At 31.9% G+C, this 27,605-nt stretch overlaps 1 protein-coding gene across 1 annotated transcript in view; it reads right to left on the bottom strand.

The window, feature by feature from the left end:
* Positions 1-27,605, bottom strand: part of LOC126885333 (dopamine D2-like receptor) — a 256,960-nt gene that overhangs the window by 165,181 nt on the left and 64,174 nt on the right. The window contains exon 3 of the mRNA XM_050651889.1: positions 6,477-6,729. Coding sequence (XP_050507846.1) covers positions 6,477-6,729 — 253 coding nt within the window. The remainder of the gene's footprint in view (positions 1-6,476; positions 6,730-27,605) is intronic.

Here is a 27,605-nt window from a genome sequence, read left to right as displayed (position 1 = left end):
TTCCGATTCAATTTTTTTTCACCATCTTACTTGAAAAGGTCTCCTTTTAACAAATTTTCATGTTGCCAGAATCAACAGGCAGGCAAAAAATTGTTTAAACGTTTTTTTTTTGTTTTTTCCTAAAACTAAATTTTTGCATCGGACACATTTTTATTTTTGGTTTTTTCGATCATTCCAAATAGAAAAGATCTTAAGTGACTTTTCTCTAAATGTGACAGTTTTCGAGGTATATTCTCTTTAAAACGCAGACGAGGTATATTCGAGGTATAATACTCCGCATCGTCTAAAACTTGATGCAATCATCAGATATAAATTTTTATCAATAGTAAAAAATCAATGGGAAAATCCCAATAGTTGGCTGTAGGTATACCATAGTTTAAAAAACCAATACAGAAGTAAAAACTTCGAGATGTATTCTGGTATAAAATCGTTTATTTAAAACTATAAAATGTCATGGATTGCAAAACGTTTTAGTTCTATACAGAACATCTTCAGTGCATCCTGCCGAGTAGTTTGAAACTAGCACACTGTAAATAGTGTTAACCTCATTGTATATGGTTTACATAATATAATATATTAAAATTTTATGATTACAAGTCGATGTTGATAGATAAAGTGGGTTGGTCTGTGCTCATTGCATTGGCAAGTACCTAGCATCTTCGAGCAGGGAACCATGGCACCCTTTTAGCATGTGTTCCACTTTATCTATCAACATCGACTTGTAGTCATAAAATTTTAATATATTATATTATGTAAACCATATACAATGAGGTTAACACTATTTGCAGTGTGCTAGTTTCAAACTACTCGGCAGGATGCACTGAAGATGTTCTGTATAGAACGAAAACGTTTTGCAATCCATGACATTTTATAGTTTTAAATAAACGATTTTATACCAGAATACATCTCGAAGTTTTTACTTCTGTATTGGTTTTTTATTAATAGTGTACGACGTATGTTAAAACATGTGAATTTCGCTCAAGAGTAATTTCACAAAATCGAAAAGTGTTATTAAGAAAAATTATTTGGAATTATGTTATAATATACAATTATATTCTTCTAATTGAAAAAAATAATAAATTTTAAAATTTATCTCAAATTACGGATAGTCTAGGGCAGCGGTTCTCAACCACCGTGTCGCGACACACTGGTGTGCCGGAAGAACCTATCAGGTGTGTCGCGAGATTTACGAATACGATATTTTTATTTATATTTTTTTACTTGTTATAATATACCAATCATGCATTCAACCATTTTTTTTAACTATTAGGTATATACCACGTTATAAGAATCAATAAAATGCCAATCCGTAATTGTTTCCTCTCTAAATGTTTTTAAAATTTAACCTGTTAATCGATATTCAAAGTAATGTTAGGGAGGTATTGGCAAATACACAATTTGCTCTACAACTGGACGAAAGCACGGACATTTCGGGAAAGGCCCAATTGATATCTTTTGTAAAATTTGTGTACGGACCGGAAATTATTGAACAGTTCCTATTCTGTCGTGAATTGGAAACAACAACCACTGGAGTTGATATATTTTCTACTGTTGACACCTTCTTTCAGGATCACGGACTAAAGTGGACGGATTGTATTGCGATATGTACAGATGGTGCTGCTGCAATGACGGGAAATGTCAAAGGATTTTTAAGTTTCGCACTAAAGAAAAACCAGTTGATAATAATTACTCATTGCTTTTTACATCGAGAAGCTCTGGTAGTAAAAACTACCGATGGAAGCCAACTGGGTGAAGTTATTCATACTGTTGTTTCTATGATCAACTACAGTCGAACCCGCTTATTAGAATCCCTGTTATAGGAATATCCCGGTTTATGGAATATAAATTCAAGTTCCCGAAACATTTCCATTTACTCCTTAATAAATTTATCTGTTTATTGGAATAGGATCTAGCTAGATAATACCGCTTATTAGCATATTTTGCAGGTCAAAGAATATTTTTTTTACAAAAATTTAAATTATGTTTGGTATTATGGCTTGTCGTCAACGGCCTGTAAGTAGTGCTGGATTAGATATTATTAGGGTAATAATTATTTATTACTTTGTTACGAATACCAATTCGATCTTTAGCATGGCCGACAAATGCATGGGTCATAAAATAATTTCTATTTGTCTACACAAAGGCACTGTTGCCTGTTATAAAATTGTTAGAAGCAGTTTATTTAGAATTCACTCAGAGAGTACCTACTTGTTTGCAAGATGGAATTATGGCTTTGTTAAATTCGAAAAGGAGAGAAAAGAACAAGAATGTAACAATCCATTTCTTGACGCCAATAAAACTTCTATTCAACCAGTGGATTAAGGATGACCAGACGGATTAACAACGAAAAAGCTATAATTACCAATAATTTTAATAATAAAATTATTACCATTTTAATAAGAAAATATTTACATATCTACATATTGCATACATTTCATATTAATTATATAATGTATTCATTCACATACATGTAATGTAATTTGGTATTTAACACATACCCCACATAACAATTTCATGTTCTTAGTAGATTCATAGAACATACTTTTCAGAAAAAGTATATACTAAGAATATGCGTAATTACCATTGCGAATGTGCAGAGCACATACTGAGTATATACTACATTACAGTACTTAAACGTTCTATGTATATACTTAGAATGTACTACCGCACTTCTTCTCAGTATATACCAAGAATATACTTTTTAGGATATTCTAAGAAGGTGCTATAAACCTTCTATTTATATACTTAGAATGTACTACCTCACATCTTTTAGTATATAGGAAGAATGTACTTTTTAGTATATGGGAAGAATATTACAAGGAAGTGCTATATTGCTCAGAAGCATGTTTTCAGCATCACCGAATCTCATCCTAGGTTCTACTTTCTACTAAATTTACATATTACATATGAGAATGTAGTTAGTACATTCTACAATATTACTTAAAAAGTAAATATAAAATATTATATAAATTTTAGTTAGTTATATCAATATTATATAGGTAAGTAGGTATATATATTTAGTTATTATGTGCATATAAAAATAAAAATGCTGAATATATAAATTTATATATTCATATTCATATACCTATCGTACCCAAATAAATATTATGTAACATATGTATGTAAATAACTAAAATTTATATGTTGCTTATATGTACCTATATACATACTTACTATTTAAGTAATATTGAAGTACCAAAATGAATTTTTTATTTGTAAGTTGACAGCAAACAAAATAAAACGTTTAATTATGCATGTTCCTATTCCTGGTTGAAATACTTGGTCTTCCTCACAACACAGCATAGACATTGTTAGTGTTAAGTGTAGACACAAATGCCAAATGCCTATTCAGTAACTATTTTCATATTTTGTATTTTTCCTTTGTTCCCAACCCCCTACCCGCTAACCCCTATGCAGGTATGCAGCGGTCGTTTCCGCTTTGTTTGTGCCGGTTGTGGGTTTTGGCTCAGCCACACAGCTTACCTGAATGTCAATTCCATGTAAAAATAAAATTCTTCATAAGAATACTCAATAAACTTAATCAAAATAGTAAATGCATTTCAGTTATGAAAGCGAAACGACAATTTCTCCTTTTTCGTTAATACAATTAATTCTTAAACATTTTTACCATACAATTAAAACAATTTTAAATAATGAATTCGGTAGTTTAATTAATAGTACCTACATACATAAATTTTTAAATTTCATTAATTATTCTTAACGAAGTTGATAATCTATAGGCTAACATTATTCTTCCTATACATACATATATATTATTTTTAAGATATTTTAAAAGTATCTACTTATAAGTATGTACTTATAAGTATGTGCTAAGAATATTCGGTAAAAGTATATTCTGAGAATAGTATCTACTTATAAGTATGTGTTAAGAATGTACTTATAAGTATGTGCTAAGAATATTCGGTAAAGGTACATTCTAAGAATAAACTTTTACGAATATTCCGAGTTACTACGTACACGAATGTACTCAGTATATTCGGTACGAGAATATACTTTAAAGTATGTGCAAAGAACATGAAATTTAGAATGTTTTTTAAGGTACATGCTATGCTTGTACTACGCATATACTAAAAAGAATATACTCTGACGAATGTTGGTAGTATATGCTTAGAACATGATACGAACATCATTGTTATGTGGGACATAGATAAGTACTAGTTACACTACTGTATTATTGACGTAAAAAGACCTAAAACCATTTACATACACTGACTATATATGTACATATATGATACACATATTGGCATAGTATGTAATAAAACTACATATTGGCATAGTATGTAATAAAACTACATATTGGCATAGTATGTAAAACTACACATTGGCACAGTATGTAAATAATATTATTACGTATATTCGGTAACACTTATTTCGACTAGCCACCAATGATCGGTTATTAGAATATCCCGGTTATAAGAATATTTTTGCCTTGCACAAAGGCTATTCCAATAGCGGGTTCTGTATATCAAAACTCATCTGGCGAAATCAAGGGTGTTTGAGAAACTTTGTAAAGACATGGGCGCAGATCATAAAGTCTTGTTATTTCATAGTAAAATTCGTTGGCTTTCGAAAGGAAAAATACTGAACAGCGTTTTAGAACTTAAAAACGAACTACTCGAATTTTCTAAAACAGAAGATGGCCAAAGTGATTTTTGTAAAAATCTTAAAAACCCTCTTTGGTGTGCTAAGTTGGCTTACCTTTATGACATTTTTAATAAGCTAAATTCTTTGAATGCAACTATGCAAGGACGAAAGGAAACCATAATATCATCAACTGATAAAATAAGTGCGTTCTCCAAAAAACTTACATTCTGGAACTCGGTTATAGAAAAAAACGATTTGACTGCTTTTCCCGAAACCTTTATAACTTTAATTAATTTGAAATCTGAAGAACAGACTCTACTAAAGGAGAGCATGAAAGAGCACTTATATAAGTTGCAAGAAGGGATAACTAAATACTTTCCCTCTGTCTTGAGTGCTAACTGTGAATGGTTGATTGCACTTGACGAGAACAACGTAAGCAAGGCAGAATTAACCTGTTCTGAAAAGGAACAACTTATTGAAGTGTATTCTGACACAGTTTTAAAATCAAAATTTAGAGAAGTAGCTCCGGATGGTTCTTGGATTTCAGTTAAGAATGAATACCCAGAATTAGCAAAGAAAGCAGTATCCCTTTTACTGCCGTTTTCGACCTCGTACTTATGTGAATCTGCATTTTCTGCGATGAAAAATATAAAATCTAGCTACCGGTCTCGACTCCTTGATGTGGACAGCGAGCTGAGAGTGTGTATGTCTACAATTCGTCCTCGGATAGATATACTTTGCAAAAGTCATCAGGGTCAAATTTAACACTAATTTTATGTATTCTTTCTGTTTTGTTTTTTGCTTGTTATGTTCTTACGAAATAAAAAATAATATGCTTAATATATTCATCTGTACTTACCTACCACTAGCAAAAATTTGTACATATAAGGGTGTCGCGAATCTGTAAGGAGTACGTTAGTGCGTCACTGAGTAAAAAAGGTTGAGAACCGCTGGTCTAGGGTATCCTACGGATATCTTGTTTAAAAATAGTCCCAGAATTTTTTGCAATACACCATTTTAAAGTAAATAAAATATGCTTTTTTTATTGTATATACCTGAATGTACAAGAAAAAATTCATAATGAGAAATTTAAAAATTATTCATAAAAAATATCAAAAATCATTAAAAGTATAAAACCTTGAAAAAGCATAACTTGCTTAAAAATAGCCGTACAACCTTGAAAGGACGACCAATTTAAAGGTAATTGACTTCTCTTTCTACTAAATGTACCATTGCGTAAAACTAGAAATGCGTAGAAAAAAGTTGCAGAACAATGTTTGCGAAATAATGGGGAAAATGGCCCAAAAATACTGTGAGTGGCGAAATTTGAAAAATTTTGTTTCGGAAACTATAAATCCTAGATACTTTTACCAAACCTTATTTTAAAGAGGGAGGACGGAAGATATTTTTCGCTGAAGCAATGTCTACACCTACAATCCTGTGGAAAAAAGTTATGGGGCAAAAAACAAAATTGCTTTCTTTCGGGTTTTCTTTTTCCTGCTTTTCTTTTGAATATATTTTTGTAAAAAATATATTTTTGACTTTAAAATGTGATATGTCGATAGTAAATTTAACCTGGAACAATTTCCCTCTAGACGTGTTTGTACCAAGAGTGCATAGAACTCACCCTAATTCGCCCTGTGTCTAGGGACTAATTCACCCCTTTCTCAAAAATGCACCCATTTAAATGGTAGCACTCTACAACTTTTTCAAATTTAGAGGTCTATTGACAATATGAGATTATAAAATCCCGTTAACGTTGTAGTTCCCTTTAGCTCTATTATTTTGAACCTAATCAATAGCCTGCATTTTCAGTAAATATTATTAAACTTAATTTTACGTAAATTTATTTACAATATTATTTGACTTACCTTAAAAATACTGTAATATAGAAATACCATAATTATACAAGGGATATAAAAGGAGGAAAGACTTGAGTAGATAACGAAATCGTCATTATAGAAGAGACACGCGTCTTCGTCCCTGTCTGGAGTGCTATTGAGGCCAAGAACAATCGGCGACCCGATTGCTGCGGAAATCACCCACACCAGCACTATCGTCAGCCATATTCTTCGGTTGTTCTTGTGCTTGGCATATTTGATTGGTTGAGTTACGGCTATATATCTGTAACAAATAAACACTGGTTATTATACGAAATTAGTTATTCAATATTCCAAGTAAGTATTACAAAAACAACCGATATTCAGAAAGAGTTTTTGAAGTTATACTTCTTTACGATCGAGAGTGAAATTTTATAATATCGGGCGCATGCGCACAGAGACAGTATGTAGTTCGTTGCTAATCTTTCAAGATATGTATTTATCAGCGCTGTCAGCCCAAATAAGTCATTAAAAGGATATATTAGTGTTTTTAGCAAATGTATTATTTATTAAAATTTTTGTGTCTTTGGATTTGTCTTCCTCGGGAATAAGATATTTTATAATAATAGTAAGTATATTTAAAGTATTTTTGTATAATTCACTTGGTCTATTAAATTTGTCAGTATGTATTAGAAATATTGTAACCTGTGAAAGCGAAGGGAATATAGCTCAGTGGGAGAGCGTGTGACCGGAGATCGAGAGGTCCCGAGTTCAAATCCCGGACGATTCATATTTTTTTTTTATTTTTGGTATCGTTTTAATAAAAAAATTTTAAAAGTGGTAGGTAAGAAAGTTAGTTTAATATTTAAATAAAATACAAATAACCTGTTATATTAAGTATATTTATTTCTTTAAAATTATATAATAGAAGTATTACTTCTTACGTGCGTACAAAATACACACACATTCTATTTAATTACATTTTAGTCCAAATCAATTTGCATTGATCAATTAACTTGATATTTTCACGGTAGGTAGGACTACCTCAGTGGTTCCCACCCCTTTTCGTAGATGACACTTTTTGGTAAAAACACCGGAAGTCATTGTAGAATCTAATTCTAAGCAGAAAATATTCTATATTTCTTTTTTCGAGGTTCAATATTATTTTACTTATTCGTAATTGAATATTTACCATTTTTATTGAAAAATGACTTTTTTTGGACGGTTTTTACGAATAACTTAAATACTGTTTTCAGAAACCTTTTAGTTAAAATACTATACTAAGCGAGATATAGTAGGTGAAAAAAAACTTTTTTTGAATTTTCTGATCGATGAATTTAACTTGAAATACCAGAAATGTGATCTTTTTACGCGGATAATGCTGCCAACATTTTCTTCTTCTTCTCTTCTTCTTCCTCTTTATAAGCAATTCTGCTTGTTCATTGGCGGATTGATACCTCTATAGAAGGTTGTCGCTCCATCTTTTGCGCGGTCGGCCGATACTTCTTCTGCCGATTGGTGATTTATCTCGTGCTATTTTGACCACACGTGTCTCACCCATTCTGGTTATATGGTTGTTCCATCCTTTTTTTCTATTTAGTGTCCATTCGTTTATACACTGTACGTTACATTGTCTTCTAATATCTTCGTTCCTCTTTCGATCTCTCAGTGTATTTCCTGTAATTCTTCTCAGTACTCTCATCTCTGCCGTTTCCAGTAGTCTTTGTGTTGTGGCTGTATCGGGTCTTGTTTCTGATGCATATGTCATTATTGGTCTTACACTGGCTTTATAAATTCTTGACTTCATCTCAGTGTTAATATGTCGGTTTCGCCATATAGTGTTATTAAGGCATCCTGCCAATCTATTTGCTTTTTGTACTTGATTTCTCACTTCTTTGTCTAGGTCTCCGTAACTTGACAATGTAATTCCAAGGTATTTTACTTCCATTACTTGTTCAATACTGATACCATCAATTTCTATTTTGCATCTGATTGGTTCTTTACTGATTACTAAAGTTTTAGTTTTTTGAGATGAAATTGTCATATTGAATTCTTTTGCTCTTATGTTAAATCTGTGGACTAATCTTTGCAGACTATCTTCATCTTGGGCTATCAATATTGCGTCGTCTGCGTAGCAGAGTATTTTTACTTCTTTGTTTCCCATTCTATATCCTCTTCCTTTGTTGACGTTTTTGATTATTTCATCCATGATTAAATTGAAAAGCAGAGGACTCAATGAGTCTCCCTGTCTTATTCCGCTGCCTATATCTACAGGTTCTGTAAGTTGTCCATCTATTCTGACTTCCATCTTGTTATTTTGGTAGATGTTCTCAATAGTTTTTATGATATCTAGAGGGATTTCTCTATTATACAGAAGGTGGATTACATCCCTGAGTCTTACTCTGTCAAATGCTTTCTTTAAGTCAATCAGACATAGAAATGCTGGTCTATTATACTCTAGTGATTTCTCAGTAATTTGCTTTATGACGAATATTGCATCTGTACACGATCTTCCAGTACGAAAACCCTGTTGTTCATCTGCTAAACTTATCCTCTGATTCATTACGTCTTGTAAGATTTTAGTTGTAAGTTTTAGGGTAGTATTTAACAAGTTGATACCTCTGTAGTTCTCTGGCTGCTTTTTATCTCCTTTTTTGAATAGTAGGATTAGTTCGCTCGTTCTCCATTCTTCCGGTATTTTACCGTGTTTTATGATTTTGTTAATTAATGTTGTTAATTGTTCTATCATTGCTGCTCCACAATATTTCAGTAGTTCGTTTGGTATTCCATCCTTACCTGCAGCTTTTCTGTTCTTCAGCTTTTCGAGTGTTTTTCGTACTTCCTGTGCACTTATATTAACATCTTCATCTGTGGTAATTTCTTGTGTTTCCGGTTCTAGCATTATTTGTTCTTCCTCTGCATAAAGCTTTTTTAGATAGTCAATCCATGTATCCTTTTCTATGTGTTTTGGTTCTATTAGTTCCTTTACCTCCATTCTTTGACCTCTTATAAAGCGCCATATTTCCTTTTGGAGACCATAAAAATCATGTTCCATTTCTTTCGAAAAACGTTCCCAGTGATCGTTTTTTCGTTTTTTATTCTTCTTACTACTGAATGTGTTTCGTTTCTTATGGTCTTATAATTATCGTATGCCTCTTGTGTTTTAGTTGACATGTATTTTAGGTAGGCTTTTTTCTTCTCTTTACATTTTTCCTTCACTTCTGTACAAAACCATGGAGTTCTTCGTCTTGGAAGCGATTTATTTTTATTAATGTTAACATTTTCTGTAGTGCTTAATATATATACACCGTTTTTAGGCATCAACGCCCTTTGGTAGAGATCTACGGAGGAGTATCATCAAGCCGCAAGCCCTTATCCCTTGCCGTACCGCTTCATATAGGCCGATCAGACACCAGTTTATTTAAGACCAAGTCCTATATTCTATATAGAATTTTAACTACGACGTTGGCCTTTTATTGTTGTAGTGCTTAAAAATACCATTAAAATAAGCTCTGTTAAATGTCGATTGCATTAAAACTAAGCGAGATACGATGCAAAAAGAAAATATATTATACTAAGAAAAATTAAGCATTATATTTAAGCCCGCATCCACCAGAATTCAAATACATGGATTTTCTTCTAAAATGTCTTTTATTGTAATGGTATGTATTTCTATGCTTAAAAAGTTGGACATTTTTTAGAATGCATTGTTTTGAAAAAAAAGTAAGATAAAGTCATAGAGCGCATTTTTAAATTTTCTTAATAATCTGCCTTTTTTTCATTGTAACTCGAAAATAATAAAAGATACGAAAAACATGATTCAGTACAAAAATGTAGGGTGTTTGGCAAATATTTTGATTTTTTCATTGCTGCAGGATAAAAACTGTCAGAGATATCACTACTTTAAGTTGATAGCGCGAGTATCACCTTTTTGCGGCCCTTTACCTTTTAGAACTATAGGTTTTGAATTTAGGTGGTCCTTGTAGTTTTATAGTTCTCTAAGTTTCTTTCAAAACAGTTTTTGGATGTATACGGTATCTTTAAAAAGAACGGAGTTATTGTAAAAAAACCGAACATTATTTTTTTTTCAATTTTGAGGCAGATGTGAATGTGATATCGGTACACCGAGTAGTCACTTTTAGCAGCTGCTTATGAAAAGCACTGCTGTTGTAAAGTTAGCATTGCTCATACCTACATAAGATACTTTGGACGAGTACATTATAGCCCGATCAAAGAACAATCTGCCCAAAAAAAATAAAGAAAGGATGAAAATTTGGGAAAAGATAGTTGAAATTATCTATTATTATATAAGAAAAAGTTTACAATTCTACATCCCCTCCATTTTACAAAAATGGAGGGCATTACCCCTTCTCGGGGGTGAAAAAATATACATTCAAAATAAGTTCGGAACTATATAAAATGACTAATTCTGAGCAACTTTTGCTCTATAGAGTTTTTTCACGAAGTCAATACTTTTCTAGTTATTTGCGAGTGAATATGTTTATTTTTACCAAAAAAAAAATGTTTTTGAGAGTTTTTCGCAAATGACTCAAAAAATAAGCTTACTAATGAAGTAAAAACCTCACATGTAGGTAGGTGGTATATAATTTATTAAAAAATTTTTTTTTAAAATGATCCAAGATGGATAAAATCACAAACGTTTTCGGACCAATCAGTCCATCATCAGGTGGTAGAAACCTAAAATAAGCAAACCACTGTATTAAAAAAGCCAAGATGAAATTTGACTGTCTGAAAGTTAGGAAAATTACAACATGTGGTTACTTACTTCAGATCCAAAGTAGTTGGAACTAGCTACATATTTAGGTCAAAAGACCTTAACGTAATAATAATTATGCCATTTAGGCTACAAAAATGTCGACAATAAGTCGATGTCACAAGAAATTAAATTGCAACGGTATTACAAAGTGGTCTTCATCTTGGCCTCAAACTGACAGACTAAAATATGACATTGAACGGATATTGACAAGACCTTCTACGGAATTTTATGTGTATGTAGTTATATTGTATTTTAGAAATGCAAAAAATATAAAAAAATATTTTTACTTAACTGAATGAATTTAATTAGATATTAAATAAATGAGTAAGAATAAACAATTTAAATTATAGTCACATCAAATTATTTATGAAAATTTCATGGCAGTGAAAGCGAAAATTTTGCCAACAGGTAATGACGTCACTTGGTAAAAAGAAGAACAAAAAGAAAAAGAAAAATAAACTAAAGAAAAATAAAAATAAAATAAAAAGAAAATTATTAGATAATAATTATAAGGTAAAAGAATTAGTGAATAAATCTGGAATTTGGCTATAATGAAATGTAATATAGTTGATAGTCATAATGTAACAGTATAACTGGTTGTCTAATTTCAAGTAGATGTAATAGGGTGAATAAAACACAACTAAGTAAAATACTATGGTTTAACGGAATTGAGATTAAAGTACTAAATGGATGTATTATTTAAGAGAAGAGAAAGTACTGTGAACTGTAAATAAGAAAACGATAAGTGAAAGTTAATATGGTGTGAAGTAAATAATGATATGATGCCAAATTATTGTTTGAAAATTATGAGAAAATAAAATTAAAATTAAAAATAAAAATATAGAGGGAATAAAACGGGGGTGAAAATAAGGTAGAAATGATGCATTATAAAATAAAACAAAAATTGTAGGCCTTGAATTAATGGTTGTCTAACTTGAAGAGAGATTGAAAATAAAATTAGGTAAAGAAATTAAATTAAAGTTAAAAAGAAAATGAACATTTTATGTGGTTACTGGACCAACAGAGACATGAAAACCTAAGCCTACCTCCACAAAGGATAGGAGACACGCAAAGGCACACACATATCCGTCAGCTCAATGATCACATAATAATCATGACAAATTGGCAAAACAGTTCTCAGATTAACCTTGTAGGTAATGGTGTGATAAATGTATAGTAAAAAGTAGAGGAAGGTCTTGCTTGTTGAATATAACAAAGCTAATAGAAAGCAAAATGAAAATGTTTGTGGTCAACAAACTGACAAGAGACAAACATGCCCAAACCTACCTCCACAAAGGATAAGAGACATGTAAAGGCACACACATATCTGCCAGTCCAATGATCACAAACACTAATAACAACAATTTAACTTAGATGAACTGAAGGATTGTATATTAGAGGTGTCCAATAACCACCAGCAACCGAACCACAACCAAAAAACCTGTGTATAAGAATAAAAGGTAAATAGTTCAGAAAAATATATTGTAAATGGATGGAGGGTTTGTGAAATGTATATTAAGTAACATGTAGTTAGGTAAAGCCCAAGTAGCAATTTGTCGACGCGACAGCGTTGTCTACCGCGTGGCAACGTTTTGTTACAACGTTGTTATTGCCTAGAAGACGACCCAATTCTGCACTAATTTGGTGGACGATTTTTGAGTTGTCTTGACGTTGCCTAGGCAACCTTAAGCGTTGCATAAGACAACTGAAGCGACTATAAAAAGTGCCTGCGTGCAATGGTTGCTCAAAGAGTCGGACTGGTTATGTTTTTTTACCTATATAAAAAGTAAACTATTTTGACATCATATCAGGTGTTTAAATTTATATAATTACATAAATAAGGACTTAAACAAAATTACCTGATGTGAAATTTATAAACGCATCTCAGATTACCGTCAAATATGGATATTCCACCTTTAAAAAACACACGCGCTCATTTTTTATCACCTTTTTAACAAAAAATATGTAAATTTAAAAAATCTAATTTTAATATAAAAGCCAGAATTTATGTTAAAGATGTTTTGTATAAATTTAATGTATTGATGGTGCTTTTAAAGGTATTAGAAAATGCCTGCATTTTTTATATTTTGTGTTTTTATTTTCTTTACATCCCAAAAAAACCAAAATGGTGCATTAAACAACATTACCAATATTACTTAAAATATACCTTATTACCAACCATAGACGGATGACACAACCCCGAGAAGTCCAATCGCCGACCAAACACGGCCTGGACCGACTATCCCAACCACTTTAGAACGCACTCTCTTATTGGGTGACAGAGGTCATGTGACCAGTGCAATGAAGTGCATCATTCTCCTTAACAGCGTTGCCACATTTAGTAGATATCTACTGTTTTGGTATATTTTTGATATTATTTAAAAAATTCTAGTAGGCAATGTTTTTTATTAGATGTTTGGTATATTTCAATATTTTGTTATCACTAAAATAAAATTTGCTTTTTAATAGTATTCACCCCATTTCTAAATTAATTTTCAGACATTTTGTTACAATTTCCCAATGTCATTACCGAAAATAAGATTCAGGACGTAGATGATGATAATAGATGGACAGAGAATAGACAAGGTGGAAACGGCGGGTTCGTTGGGAAAATATTCCCATGAGATATTTTTGCATAATCACATTCGTGAGACATTCCAGAATAAGGTTCAAGAAGTCGCCCACGAGAAAAGTCACCGTTACATGATCCCGAAGAAATCTGTTTCATTAATTTACTACTAAGCTGTTATTTTTAATTAATAACAATGAGTGGTTGTATCGTATTGACGCTGCTGTAAATGTGAGTGCGAGGACTGCTGGAATCTGGAATAGCTTCTCTCTCGCACTCAGCATTTACAGCCCCGCACACGTGAATGGCGCTTATTATTATTACTTAAAAATAACAGCTTAGTAATAAAATAATGACGAAAATTTCTTCAGGATCTTGTAGGGGGGGCTTCAAACTTTGATTTAGTCATATACTGACTTTCATAATAATAACTTTTAACCGAGTTATTAAGCCTTGAATATCGCAATTTTTCGTTTTTTTCAATTTTAAATTGCTTATAAGTCGAAAACGATCAACTTTAGAGAAAAATTATTAGAGACCTTTTTTGTCCAGAATGGTCCAATAAATTAAAGAAAAAATTGCTCGGGCCAAAAATATTGATTCTTGCAATTTGATTAAAAAAAAATTGTTAAAAAAAATTGGCCCACTTTTCACTTGGGCGACTTCTTGAACCTTATTCTGGGATGTCTCACGGATGTGATTATGCAAAAAAAATTTCATGGGAATATTTTTCCCTTCGAACCCGCCGTTTTCGCCTTGTCTAGAAATGAAACTGGTAAATACCAGATCTAAATAAGGAAATCTATATATAATTGGTTTGGAGAATTTTCAAAATGATTGTAACGCTCGGTTTTATAATCAGTTTTTTAAATTTTAAGTAAGTTGGTACCTCTACCTTTATCACAATTCATATATGGGTAAATGTCAACTTTAAAGTGAACTTTACTTAATGTTTACTTTAAGTTGATTATGAAATCGGGCGATTTTGACAGGTAACCGTTAACACAGATTTTACTGTATTTACAGGGCCTAAAAAGAATCTACTGATTTCTATTGATTTTTTGAAAGCAAAACTACTATCCGCTGCAAGATAATTCGGATGGAATTCAGACAAAATATGTACAAAAAGTACATATTTTGTCGGAGTTTCAGCCAAATTATCTTGCAACGGATATAGTACTGAAAGAGTAAGAACTGGCCTGGCAACCCTGTCTAGCACAGCTGATACAAAGATTAGAGCTTATCAAATCTACTGATAAAACAATGGACAATGGAGAAACCAGCTAATAAAAAACAAATAAACAGGTTGTTAAATAAATCGAAAATTTCCAGCAAAATAAAATATAAAATAATAAGAAAAAAGTAAGGTTATAAAGTAAATTCTTTTTTTGCTCCTGAAGTTGCCGTAAACGTGTCACATATCTATAGAACTATACGTAAAGGCCCTGTGGTCGTGAGAGACAACTACCTAGTCGGCCAGGAAACCCATGGGCGTAAATTAGTTTAGCATTATAACGTTTTTAAGTAGTTGCGATTGTTGAAAAAACTTGACTGTGATATGTAGTTGTCACAATAGTAATAACTTAGTTGCCCATATAACTAAAGATATTACTTAACGTTGTAACATCGTAATGTCAGTCGGGATAGGGGTCGTTGGCCGAAACAACTGAAAATGCTCTCGGGCAACGTTATATACAGTGCATTTGTTTGTACTGACAACCAATGCGTCGAAAAATTGCTACTTGGGAGATGTGGATTCGGAGTTATCAAGTTGAAAAATAAGAATGTCTTAAAATAAAAATGAAGAGAAATATCATGTGAAGCATGGACCCTGTGGAAATAAAATATGTGTATTTAGAAAAATATGAATTAAGTGTAAAGGTTAATTCTAAACTATGGAAATAATTGACGGTGTATAGGGGTAAAGTCACGGTTTAATGAAGTTTGACGATTAACACAATTGGGGCTAGTACGTATGTCCTTGATAATCTCCAAATCCTCATACAAATCTAACCTGAGTGTATTTTTATCTATTTGGAGATTATCAAGGACATACGTACTAGCCCCAATTGTGTTAATCGTCAAACTGGTGAAATAATTGACGGTGTATAGGAGAAAATCACGGTTTAATGAAGTTTGACAATTAACACAATTGGGGCTAGTACGTATGTCCTTGATAATCTCCAAATCCTCATACAAATCTAACCTGAGTGTATTTTTATCTATTTGGAGATTATCAAGGACATACGTACTAGCCCCAATTGTGTTAATCGTCAAACTTCATTAAACCGTGACTTTACTCCTATACACCGTCAATTATTTCCATAGTTTAGAATTAACCTTTACACTTAATTCATATTTTTCTAAATACATCTATTTTATTTCCACAGGGTCCATGCTTCACATGATATTTCTCTTCATTTTTATTTTAAGACATTCTTATTTTTCAACTTGATAACTCCGAATCCACATCTTTACCTAACTACATGTTACTTAATATACATTTCACAAACCCTCCATCCATTTACAATATATTTTTCTGAACTATTTACCTTTTATTCTTATACACAGGTTTTTTGGTTGTGGTTCGGTTGCTGGTGGTTATTGGACACCTCTAATATACAATCCTTCAGTTCATCTAAGTTAAATTGTTGTTATTAGTGTTTGTGATCATTGGACTGGCAGATATATGTGTGCCTTTACATGTCTCTTATCCTTTGTGGAGGTAGGTTTGGGCATGTTTGTCTCTTGTCAGTTTGTTGACCACAAACATTTTCATTTTGCTTTCTATTAGCTTTGTTATATTCAACAAGCAAGACCTTCCTCTACTTTTTACTATACATTTATCACACCATTACCTACAAGGTTAATCTGAGAACTGTTTTGCCAATTTGTCATGATTATTATGTGATCCTTGAGCTGACGGATATGTGTGTGCCTTTGCGTGTCTCCTATCCTTTGTGGAGGTAGGCTTAGGTTTTCATGTCTCTGTTGTTCCAGTAACCACATAAAATGTTCATTTTCTTTTTAACTTTAATTTAATTTCTTTACCTAATTTTATTTTCAATCTCTCTTCAAGTTAGACAGCCATTAATTCAAGGCCTACAATTTTTGTTTTATTTTATAATGCATCATTTCTACCTTATTTTCACCCTCGTTTTATTCCCTCTGTATTTTTATTTTTAATTTTAATTTTATTTTCACATAATTTTCAAACAATAATTTGGCATCATATCATTATTTACTTCACACCATATTAACTTTCACTTATCGTTTTCTTATTTACAGTTCACAGTACTTTCTCTTCTCTTAAATAATACATCCATTTAGTACTTTAATCTCAATTCCGTTAAACCATAGTATTTTACTTAGTTGTGTTTTATTCACCCTATTACATCTACTTGAAATTAGACAACCAGTTATACTGTTACATTATGACTATCAACTATATTACATTTCATTATAGCCAAATTCCAGATTTATTCACTAATTCTTTTACCTTATAATTATTATCTAATAATTTTCTTTTTATTTTATTTTCATTTTTCTTCAGTTTATTTTTCTTTTTATTTTTGTTCTTCTTTTTACCAAGTGACGTCATTACCTGTTGGCAAAATTTTCGCTTTCACCGCCTTGAAATTTTCATAAATAATTTCATGTGACTATTAATTTAAATTGTTTATTCTTACTCATTTATTTAATATCTAATTAAATTCATTCAGTTAAGTAAAAATATTTTTTTATATTTTTTGCATTTCTAAAATACAATATAACTACATACACATAAAATTCCCTAGAAGGTCTTATCCGTTCAATGTCATATTTTAGTCTGTCAGTTTGAGGCCAAGATGAAGACCACTTTGTAATACCGTTGCAATTTAATTTCTTGTGACATCGACTTATTGTCGACATTTTTGTAGCCTAAATGGCATAATTATTATTACATTAAGGTCTTTTGACCTAAATATGTAGCTAGTTCCAACTACTTTGGATCTGAAGTAAGTAACCACATGTTGTAATTTTCCTAACTTTCAGACAGTCAAATTTCATCTTGGCTTTTTTAATACAGTGGTTTGCTTATTTTAGGTTTCTACCACCTGATGATGGACTGATTGGTCCGAAAACGTTTGTGATTTTATCCATCTTGGATCATTTTTAGAAAAAAATTTTTAATAAATTATATACCACCTACCTACATGTGAGGTTTTTACTTCATTAGTAAGTTTTTATTATGGTATACAGCCAATGAGAGAAATCTTTTCCTTTATATTTCAAAAAATAAGGATTTTATCGAAAAAATATTTCTAGCAAAAATATAGCCTATAAAAATATAAAAAGAAAAATGGTGTATGAAGTCTGCATACCCACTAGCACCGGAGTTATGGCTAATGGAAAGTAGGTTCTTATTCGTCCAATCCCCAAATCAAATATTTCGAAGTGAAATGACAAAAAAACGGAGCACTTTCCTGGGAAACCTCATTTTAAATTTTTTAAAGAGTTAAAAAAAGGTTTATTTTTGTTTAAAAAAAAAACTTGTCGTTAAAAGTAAGTGAGTTATGCTTAAAATATTGTTGGTCGCTTTTATTTTTTGGTAAAAAAATCGCGAAGATCACCCCCTAATAAGCATCCAAAATAAAATTAATCGTTACCGCCTCACAAGTTACTTTGCACATATATTTTTTATACGATCTTAAAGTTTCGTTGGCTAAAAGTGTTTATTTTCGGAAAAAAAAATGGTTAAAAAAAATGTTTTTTCTAATTTTGAAAAAAAATTCATTTTTGTTTTCAAAATAAATTATTAGTAATATCAAAAATTTCAAAGAGTAATAAAATGTACGTTTTAATTTACTGAATATTTTTGATTTTTTGTTTTCCCGGTAGACAAAAATTGGTTATGCTATGACTGTTCAAAATTTGCATACACTCTTGATTAGTGACTCATTAAAGCCATTTTAACTACAGCCTTTTCAAACACACGCACTTATACTTTCGGATGACCAAGCGGGGGAAATTGTGACCCCAGCGTATGTTTTTCTTTAATAAATTCAAAAGTATTTTCAATTTTTAACTCATTATTTTTTTATTTGACTTTAATATCATTCTAGATATCCTCACATTTTGAAATAAAAAAATTCCCTATATTTTACGAATAAAAAATATATTCTGAAGTTGATGTTTAGTGAAATACCGTCTATTATGTGTAATTCCAAGTAGTTTTTCGCTACTGACTTCGACTTTGCAAAGTAACAAGACACTTACTCAACATACATACTACACATGACACTGATACTCATGTTGTGACTGCTGAATGACATAAAGTCCATGCCATAAAAAAAATTAAAAAATATAAAAAAAAAACTTCATTTTTTTGTTAATTGTCATTTTTGACATTTTTGACCTGGGGTCATTCCCCCCCCCCCTTGGTCATCCGTGTAACAAAAAAAGGTTGGTCATCGGAAGGTTAAACAAATGAAACTTACAGATCATATAAAGAATTCATAAGAAAAATAACTTGTTAGACAATAGCGATTAATTTTAGTTTGGATGCTAATTAGAGGGTGATTTTCGCGATTTTTTTACCAAAAAATAAAAGCGACCAACAATATTTTGAGCGTAACTCACTTACTTTTAATGGTAAAAGTTTTTTTAAAAAAAGAAAAATTAACCTTTTTTTAAGCACTTTAAAAAAGTTATGATGAGTTTTCCCAGGAAAGTGCTCTTTTTTTTGTCATTTCACTTCGAAATATTCGATTTTGGAATTGGACGAATTAGAACCTACTTTTCATTAGTTATAACTCCGCTGCTGGTGGCTATGGAGACTTCATGCGTACACCATTATTTTCACATATTTATTGGCTATATTTTTGCTGGAAATATTTTTTCGATAAAATCCTTACTTTTTGAGTTATTTGCGAAAAACTCCCCAAAAGCATGTTTTTTTTTTGTTAAAAATGAAATTCACTCGCAAATAACTCGAAAAGTATTGACTTAGTGAAAAACTCTATAGAACAAAAGTTGCTCAGAATTAGTCATTTTATATAATTCCGAACTTATTTTGAATGTATATTTTTTCACCCCCAAGAAGGGGTAATCCCCTCTATTTTTGTAAAATTGTACATTTACAATTTTAAAATTCTACACCCCCTACATTTTACAAAATTGGAGGGGGTGTAGAATTTTAAACTTTCTCTTATATAATAATAGATAATTTCAACTACCCATTCCCAAATTTTCATTCTTCCTTTATTTTTTTGGAGGTTTTTGTAAATTTTTGTGTTCCTTGATTGGGCTGTTAAGAGAGTTTATTACCAAAAACAAATTTGGCTAGGCCATAAAGTTCTCAATCCAATCGATTGGTGATGGAATAATCGACAGTGATGAAGATTAGAGTAAGTTAGCGACATGACTGTTTTTCTTGAAACGGCTAAAGTTTTTTTTACATATTTTTCGGTACATCTTTCGTATCAATTTTATTATTTTTTTCTCCAAAGATAATTTTTTCTATATTTTTATATTTTCCATCATGAGTAGATTTAAGAGAAGTAAAATTACAAAAATAGAATATTATTTTAAATGGCAAAAAAGTATCAATGCCCTGTAAACATAGAGATAAATAAGTGATATTTTTAAATCTGTTTTTTATATGTTCTTAGTTTATAAATGTTGAAGAGGGGTTGTTTTTAAGGGTTGAAAAATGAAGCACCGAAAAATAATATTGTCCTAATACACCGATGTAAAATTGATTTATATCAAATATTAAATTAGATAAAAATATTAGTAAATCACTTTATTTGCACATTTTATTATCAAAGGGGTTGTTTATAAGAGTTAAATTATTTTGCCAACCAACACCAAGTATAAAAAGGCCTTTATTTAACTTCATTAAATGCTACTAGTTCCACCTAGGAAGTACTTTCTTCTTCTTCTTCTTCTTCTTCTTCTTCTTCTTCTTCTTCTTCTTCTTCTTCTTCTTCTTCTTCTTCTTCTTCTTCTTATAATAGGCCTCTTGGCCTGTTCCATACCGATTTTGCGCTTGTATTCGTAGCTGTGATGTTGACTGCCAGCTATCTCGCCACCTTTTAAAGGGCCTTCCTCTTGGTCACTTGCCTGTGGGCTTCGAATCCCTGGCTATACGGGCTATTCTGTCGCTGTCCACTCTCGTTACATGCTGATTCCACTCTCGTCGTCTCTGTCTTCCCCACCGTACTATATCTTGTATGTTACAGAGATCTCTTATTCTGTCGTTCGGTATTCTGTCTCTCAGTGTTTTCCCAGTTATTGACCTCAGCGTTCTCATTTCTGATGTTCTCAGTATCCTCTTGGTTTCTGCTGTGTCACACCTTGTTTCTATCGCGTACGTCATGATCGGTCTTACACATGATTTGTATATGCGTACTTTCCCTTCCAGCTTCATATCTTTGTTTCTCCAGATGACATCCCTCAAGATGACAAGAAGTACTTTCATTTAAATAATTGACATTAGATACTTTCTGTATACAATATAATATACAATAATTGAGTATTATTGTTCGATATTTTCATTTACTTTGCAACTAGTTTTACTTAATTTTGGAAATAAGGGATAGTTTTCATCCCTAAAAATGATAAGAAAGCGTATATCAGCATGGAATATACATTGAATTAGGAGATAAGTAGAGCCTATTCCCAAAATTGCATCAACTCGATGTAATAAGATATAAATAAGAGATAATATCCTATTTTGATCTCATTGACTGGAGTACAAAGGGTTTTTTAAATATGGCAAAAATTGTAAGTGAAATTCTTATTAGAGTAAAAGTAATTATTACTAAATAACATTTATAATATACCAAAGGACTAAACTTTATCATGTTGAAGTAAAAATTTAATCTCCAATATGGGACTAATATCCAGTGCCCTAAAAGCCGAAAGGTCATCAAGTTACCCAAAATTCTTTGTCAAGTGTAGCAAATCCTAAGCAACCAATGGCCGTAATGGCCTTCTTCTTACGAAGGGACGGCTCTATCGATGACAAGCTCAAAACTGTTACAAACTTTTGATCCTGACAAGATTCCTAATATAAACGGCAATTAAATTATTTAAAACCCCAAACTTGAACGATACTTTGAAACTTAACACCATTAGTTGTCAGATTCAACTTTTGGAAATATTTATACAGAACTGGCTTTGCCCTTTTGTTCTTGTAAGGACAAATATTTTTGAAGTGAACTTATTTTTTCCGCGAAGCCCATTCAACTTTACAACAATGTCATACCTAGAATTGTTAAAAACGTTAATGTATGCATCGAAGAAAAAAAAATTGCACTGCTGCCTTCCTGGATATAGAACAAGCGTTCGACGGTGTTTGGCATGACGGCCTCCTGTATAAACTTAAGTCATCCTTTCCCACTCCTCACTATCTACTCTTAAAATTATACCTCACAGAACGTCACTTTCAAGTCAAATTCCTTACATAAACCTCTCATTACTATCCCATAAAATCCGGTGTTCCTCAAAGAAGTGTCCTGGGTCCCCTCCTGTACCTCATATACACTGCTGATATTCCAACAACAACTACGACCACAGTAGCCATGTTCGCAGAAGACACCGCCATAATATCCATCGATTATGACCCCCAAAGTAGCATCAGGAAACCTTCAAATACACCTGAATATACTACAAGACTGGATGAATAGACGGAAAATCAAAGTTAACCATACAAAGTCTAATCAAATTACATTCACCAACAGGAACATCGTATGTTCGAGAATCACACTGAACAACATATTATTACTACCAGTAAAAACAGAAGTCAAATACCTGGGAATGACACTTGACCAAAAGCTCACTTGGAAAGCTCACATCTTGGCAAAAAAAATCCAAATCAACATGAAAATACGTCAAATGAATTGGCTAATAGGCCGAAAATCGCAGTTATCTACAGATAATAAATTTCTCTTGTTTAAGTGCATAATAAAACCTATATAGACATATGGAGTGCAATTATGGGGCTGTGCCAAGCCTTCTAATACCAAAATCATTCAGAGAATCCAATCCAAAATACTCAGAATGATTTTCAACGCCCCGTGGTACACTTCGCGTCATATAAAACTGGTACACTTTTTTTTCCCAATGTAAACCTGTGTTCAGACTGACAATTATTGTTCGTGAATCACGTCGTTGTTGCCATCACAGATAACGGAATTGCACTAACTCTTAATACGAAAAAATAACGTTTAAAATGTATATTTCGAATTGTAATACATATATTTAAATTCAACACTTGTTCACTGTAAAAGTTATTCATTTTTTATTAATTTCAAATTAAATTTTTAATTTTTCCAGTGTGTTTTATTTATTCTACACAACTTAAGGCTATGGGTACATAATTCGCAAATATTTTACATGTATCCCTACTTTTTCTGTCTTTACACGGCAAATTACGTGTAGTAAAATTCACACTGGTATGGATATGTAAACATTACTACAGTAGGAAAAATGAAAGAATACTCATGAACGAACATATAAAACACGCTGTATTTTTCTGTCACCGTGTCGCACAAAAAATTGGTCAGCGCAAGTACATGTAATAATTATTATTACATGTACTTGCGCTCGGCAATTTTCTTTGTGACACGGTGATAGGAAAATACAGCGTGTTTTATATGTTCGTTCATGGGTATTCTTTCATTTTCCCGACTGTATGTAGAATGTCATTCTACTTGAAAATGTCATCATTAATTTAAAGAGATGGCTTTTGAATGTTCTTGGATAACTGTTATTTTTATAATTGCTAATTATTAATTCAGTTAATAATAAATGTGATAATTTTTTCACTAACTATGTATTCAGTGATTGTAATAATTTATTTGTACAACAAAAACTAATACTCAATCGAGAAAAGAGGAAAAGTGTTAAAGTAATTTTTCAATAATATATTGTTATGGAACGCTTACAATTTTGAACATCTTTAACAACAAAATACTTGGATCACAGAATATATTATCCCGATGTATTCTCTGCTTGGATCTTGAACAAATAATACACAATAAATAACTTTTTATTAAGTTCACGTCTTAAATCAATTATTTATCAAATACACTATATATCAATAATATTTAATCAATAACTTAAAATATTCCCGATGCAATGTCAAATATTTAAAATTGTCACTGATTGTCAGTGTCTGACTGACAATATATGATGACAATATTATATTCGGCTGAGTGCGTTGTAAGACAAAGTTAGATTTGGAAAATATTACCACGGCATTGTGTTAATTTTTTTCAAATCCTGAAAAAACCAATAAATATTTTTAAAAAATTTAAACGCAGAATGAAAGATTAAATTATTACCGAGGGCCGAAAGTCCCTTAGAATAAATAAAAAGTTTATTTTGAATGAGATATTTGAAATTAAAAATCACACTAAATTTTCGCTTAGTTTTTCACCCCTGTAACTTATTAAAATAAACATTATAGAAGTTCTTAGGGACTTTCGGCTCTCGCTAATAACGTAATCTTTCATTCTGCGTTTAAATTTTTCAAAAATACTTATTAGTTTTCTCAGGATTCGAAAAAAATGAATCCCCATTTGAATAGCATTGCAGCCGAAAATACGTACCGATCCTCTTAATGCAGTTTTGTCCTACAATTTACGAGAAACTAATCACACCTCTCGATTTGACAATAAACATAATAATTTAAAGTCATGTCAAGATTTATTATCTATCAATATTTTTGAATTGAAATATTTTCATAAATTATAATAAAACAGAAATCAATGTATGGATATTTAATTGAGATGACGGAGAATTCCAATTATTATTGTTTTAGTTTTTAGTATATTAAAAAATGCGGTCTGTCGCACAGCCCTGTTTTTACCTAGTTTGATATAATATTTTCGTTGAACTGGCAACGTTGCCCTAGAAATTAGAATAACACTTGTGACAAGATCAACTTACACAACTTGAAAAACACGATTTTCGGTTATAAGAGTTGTACCAGTTTTTTTTGACGCGAAGTGTACGTTAGTAACAAAACACTGCATGACGACTCTGGTATACCGTTCGTTGAAGACGAAATCAGCAGACTAACAAGAAATTATTTAGAACATCTGCCAGCCCACCCCAACGAGTAAGCAAGACAACTACATCTCCAACCAGAAGTCACACGAAGATTGAAAAGACATTGGCCAACAGATTTTATTCTTTAATTTTAATTTTCATTTCAATTTTACTTTCAAATTATAATCATCAAACTTGTTAGTATTAGTTTTGGGAGTGTTATCAGTGGATAACTTCTCCTGTCATGTATTTGCAATACTCACATTTACTAATAGCTTTTAATAAAAAAGCTATAGCTTTTTATTAAAAAATAACTATTTTTTAAAGCTAATAGCTTTAAAAAAATAACAAAAAACTTATTTTTGAACTTCTTTAGGGACGTTGTGCATATTTGGATGGGAAAAAGTATTAAATTAGCGACCGTCATCACCTCAGCGAAATAAATTTTTGAAGTGAAAACTTCTTTAGGGATGTTGTGCACTTTTTGGATGGGTAAAAAGTGTTAAATTGGAGACCGTCATCGCGACCGTCATCACCTCGGCCAAATAAATTTTTGTAGTGAAAACTTCTTTAGGGACGTTGTGCACTTTTGGATGGGAAAAGTATTAAATTAGCAACCGCCATTACCTCGGCGAAATAAAGTTTTGAAGTGAAAACTTCTTTAGGGACGTTGTGCAGTTTTGGATGGAGAAAAGTCATTGAATTCTCGACCGACCTCGCTTCGACGAAATAAATTCTGAACGTATATATATTGTGTGTATGTATATATGTATTAGTAGCATAGGACGTACGAAACGCGTATATAATTGCACTTCTTTTTAGATTCGGAAAAAGCATTGAACTCGCGACCGTCGTCGCTATGGCGAGACATTGGTACTTTATATACTATAAGTTGAATTGCGAATAAGTTCGATCGAAATTATAAAGGTTGGAAGAGGTATAGGGTGTATACTAGGGTGGGTCGAAAATATTGTTTTGCTAATTTCGATTTGTAATAGTGCGGAAAACATGACCTGGGTAGAGACTTAAAAACGTGCATATTTATTTTTTATTTATATTAACATTAATTACCCGCGCATGACGTTTGAAAATTTGGAAAAATTGTTAAAATTACATTTATTTTATCAGAGTTTATTGTATAAATTACATGGCATAAAATGATATTACATTCTTATATTCAGAGATACACGTAATACAAATAATAATCAATCCAAAATATGAGAATAATCGTGCGCATACTGCGGAGGAAGGAGTGGGGAAAGAGGGCGTAAACTGTCGATCACGCGTCTTTGCCTCAGTGCACCTAATGAGTTCCGGGAGAAAGGTCGCGCGCATTTATCTAATGTTTTCGCGATTTTAAGTAGTTTTTGTTAGCTTTGTGACTTTGTGCATCATGGAGATTTCAAATAATACCCGAAAATCCACAAGTTGTCCCATATTTGGTGCTCTGGAAGAAATTAACGAAAATCAACTACCCACTTACAAACAAGTTATAAAATATTACAATTTAGTAAGACATCAGCTTAAACTTGAGAACAATTCAAAAAAAGAGCCATCTATTAATGAAGTATCTGAAATAGTGTCATCTAAATTTGAATATTTATGGAGAAAAGCGTCTATTCCTACTGTGTCTCATAATCGTGTGATGCAATTGATAAAAAGTTACCACGCGAAGTGTAAAAATTTAATAAAATCTTTGAAGCGTTTATCAGAAGAAAAAATTCAAGATTTTCATAGAAATTCGGAAAAACTGTTTGATTTGAGTTCATGTAAGTGTAAAGATGAGTTATGCAAATGTTCCAAAGACCAAAAGATTCCTAAGGAAGAACGAGCTTTTTTAATAGATCAGAGAACAGAGAGAAAAATGATTATGGGAACTGTTGATTTATTGACAAGTAAGAGGAAAAGAAAACTGAGTGATAGAAAAATTAAGCTTAAATCCTATTTCGATTCTAGCGTTTGTGAACCAGGCCCTTCTCACGAAAATCCTAATACCTCAATAACGTCTGGAAGTAGCGATGAAGAACAAACTTTGCCCTCAAGTTCTCACAAAAAACCTAATACTACAATAACGGCTGAAAGTAGCGATGAAGAACAAACTTTGCCCTCAAGTTCATCAAAACCAGCATCAAAAAAACGTGAAATGACATCTCTCAAGAATTTATCAACTATCTGTGACGGATACGGGATATCCGATAGAGCAGCTGCTGCTGTCGCTTCTGCTGTTTTGCAAGATGTGAAAATCAACAACGAAGTAGTCGAAATTGCGACGAGCGAGACAAAAATTACGAAAAAAAACCTTATCTCAAAGCCAACTAGATACTATTCCTGCCTTATTTTTTGAAGGACGAAAAGATAAGACCCTGAAAATTGTTATGAAAGGGGGAAAAAAGTACCGCTCAACATCTGTGGAAGAACATATTTCAATAATTAAAGAACCAGGATCAGTTTTTGTCGGATATGCTGTTCCAAGCCATGGAACTGCAAAAGGATTGGAGTCTGTTATCTTTCAAACAGTAACAGGTCAACTGAATATGTCTCTAGAGGATACTCTTGCCATAGGTTGTGATGGGACGGTAACTAATACGGGAAAATACGGCGGAGTCATACGGCTCTTAGAAAAGCGTTTACACCGACCACTTCAATGGATCATATGCCTTTTACACTTAAATGAACTGCCCTTAAGACATTTATTTGCAAAACATGATGACACCACAACAGGACCTAATACTTATTCAGGTGCTATCGGAAAGTTATTAGATGATTGCGAGAAGCGCTCTGTTGTCGTGTT

This window comes from Diabrotica virgifera, chromosome 5, assembly GCF_917563875.1.
Source record: "Diabrotica virgifera virgifera chromosome 5, PGI_DIABVI_V3a".
NCBI classification, from domain to species: domain Eukaryota; kingdom Metazoa; phylum Arthropoda; class Insecta; order Coleoptera; family Chrysomelidae; genus Diabrotica; species Diabrotica virgifera.
Note: the sequence above shows the minus strand (reverse complement) of the source record. Positions and strands in the feature narration are given on the sequence as shown.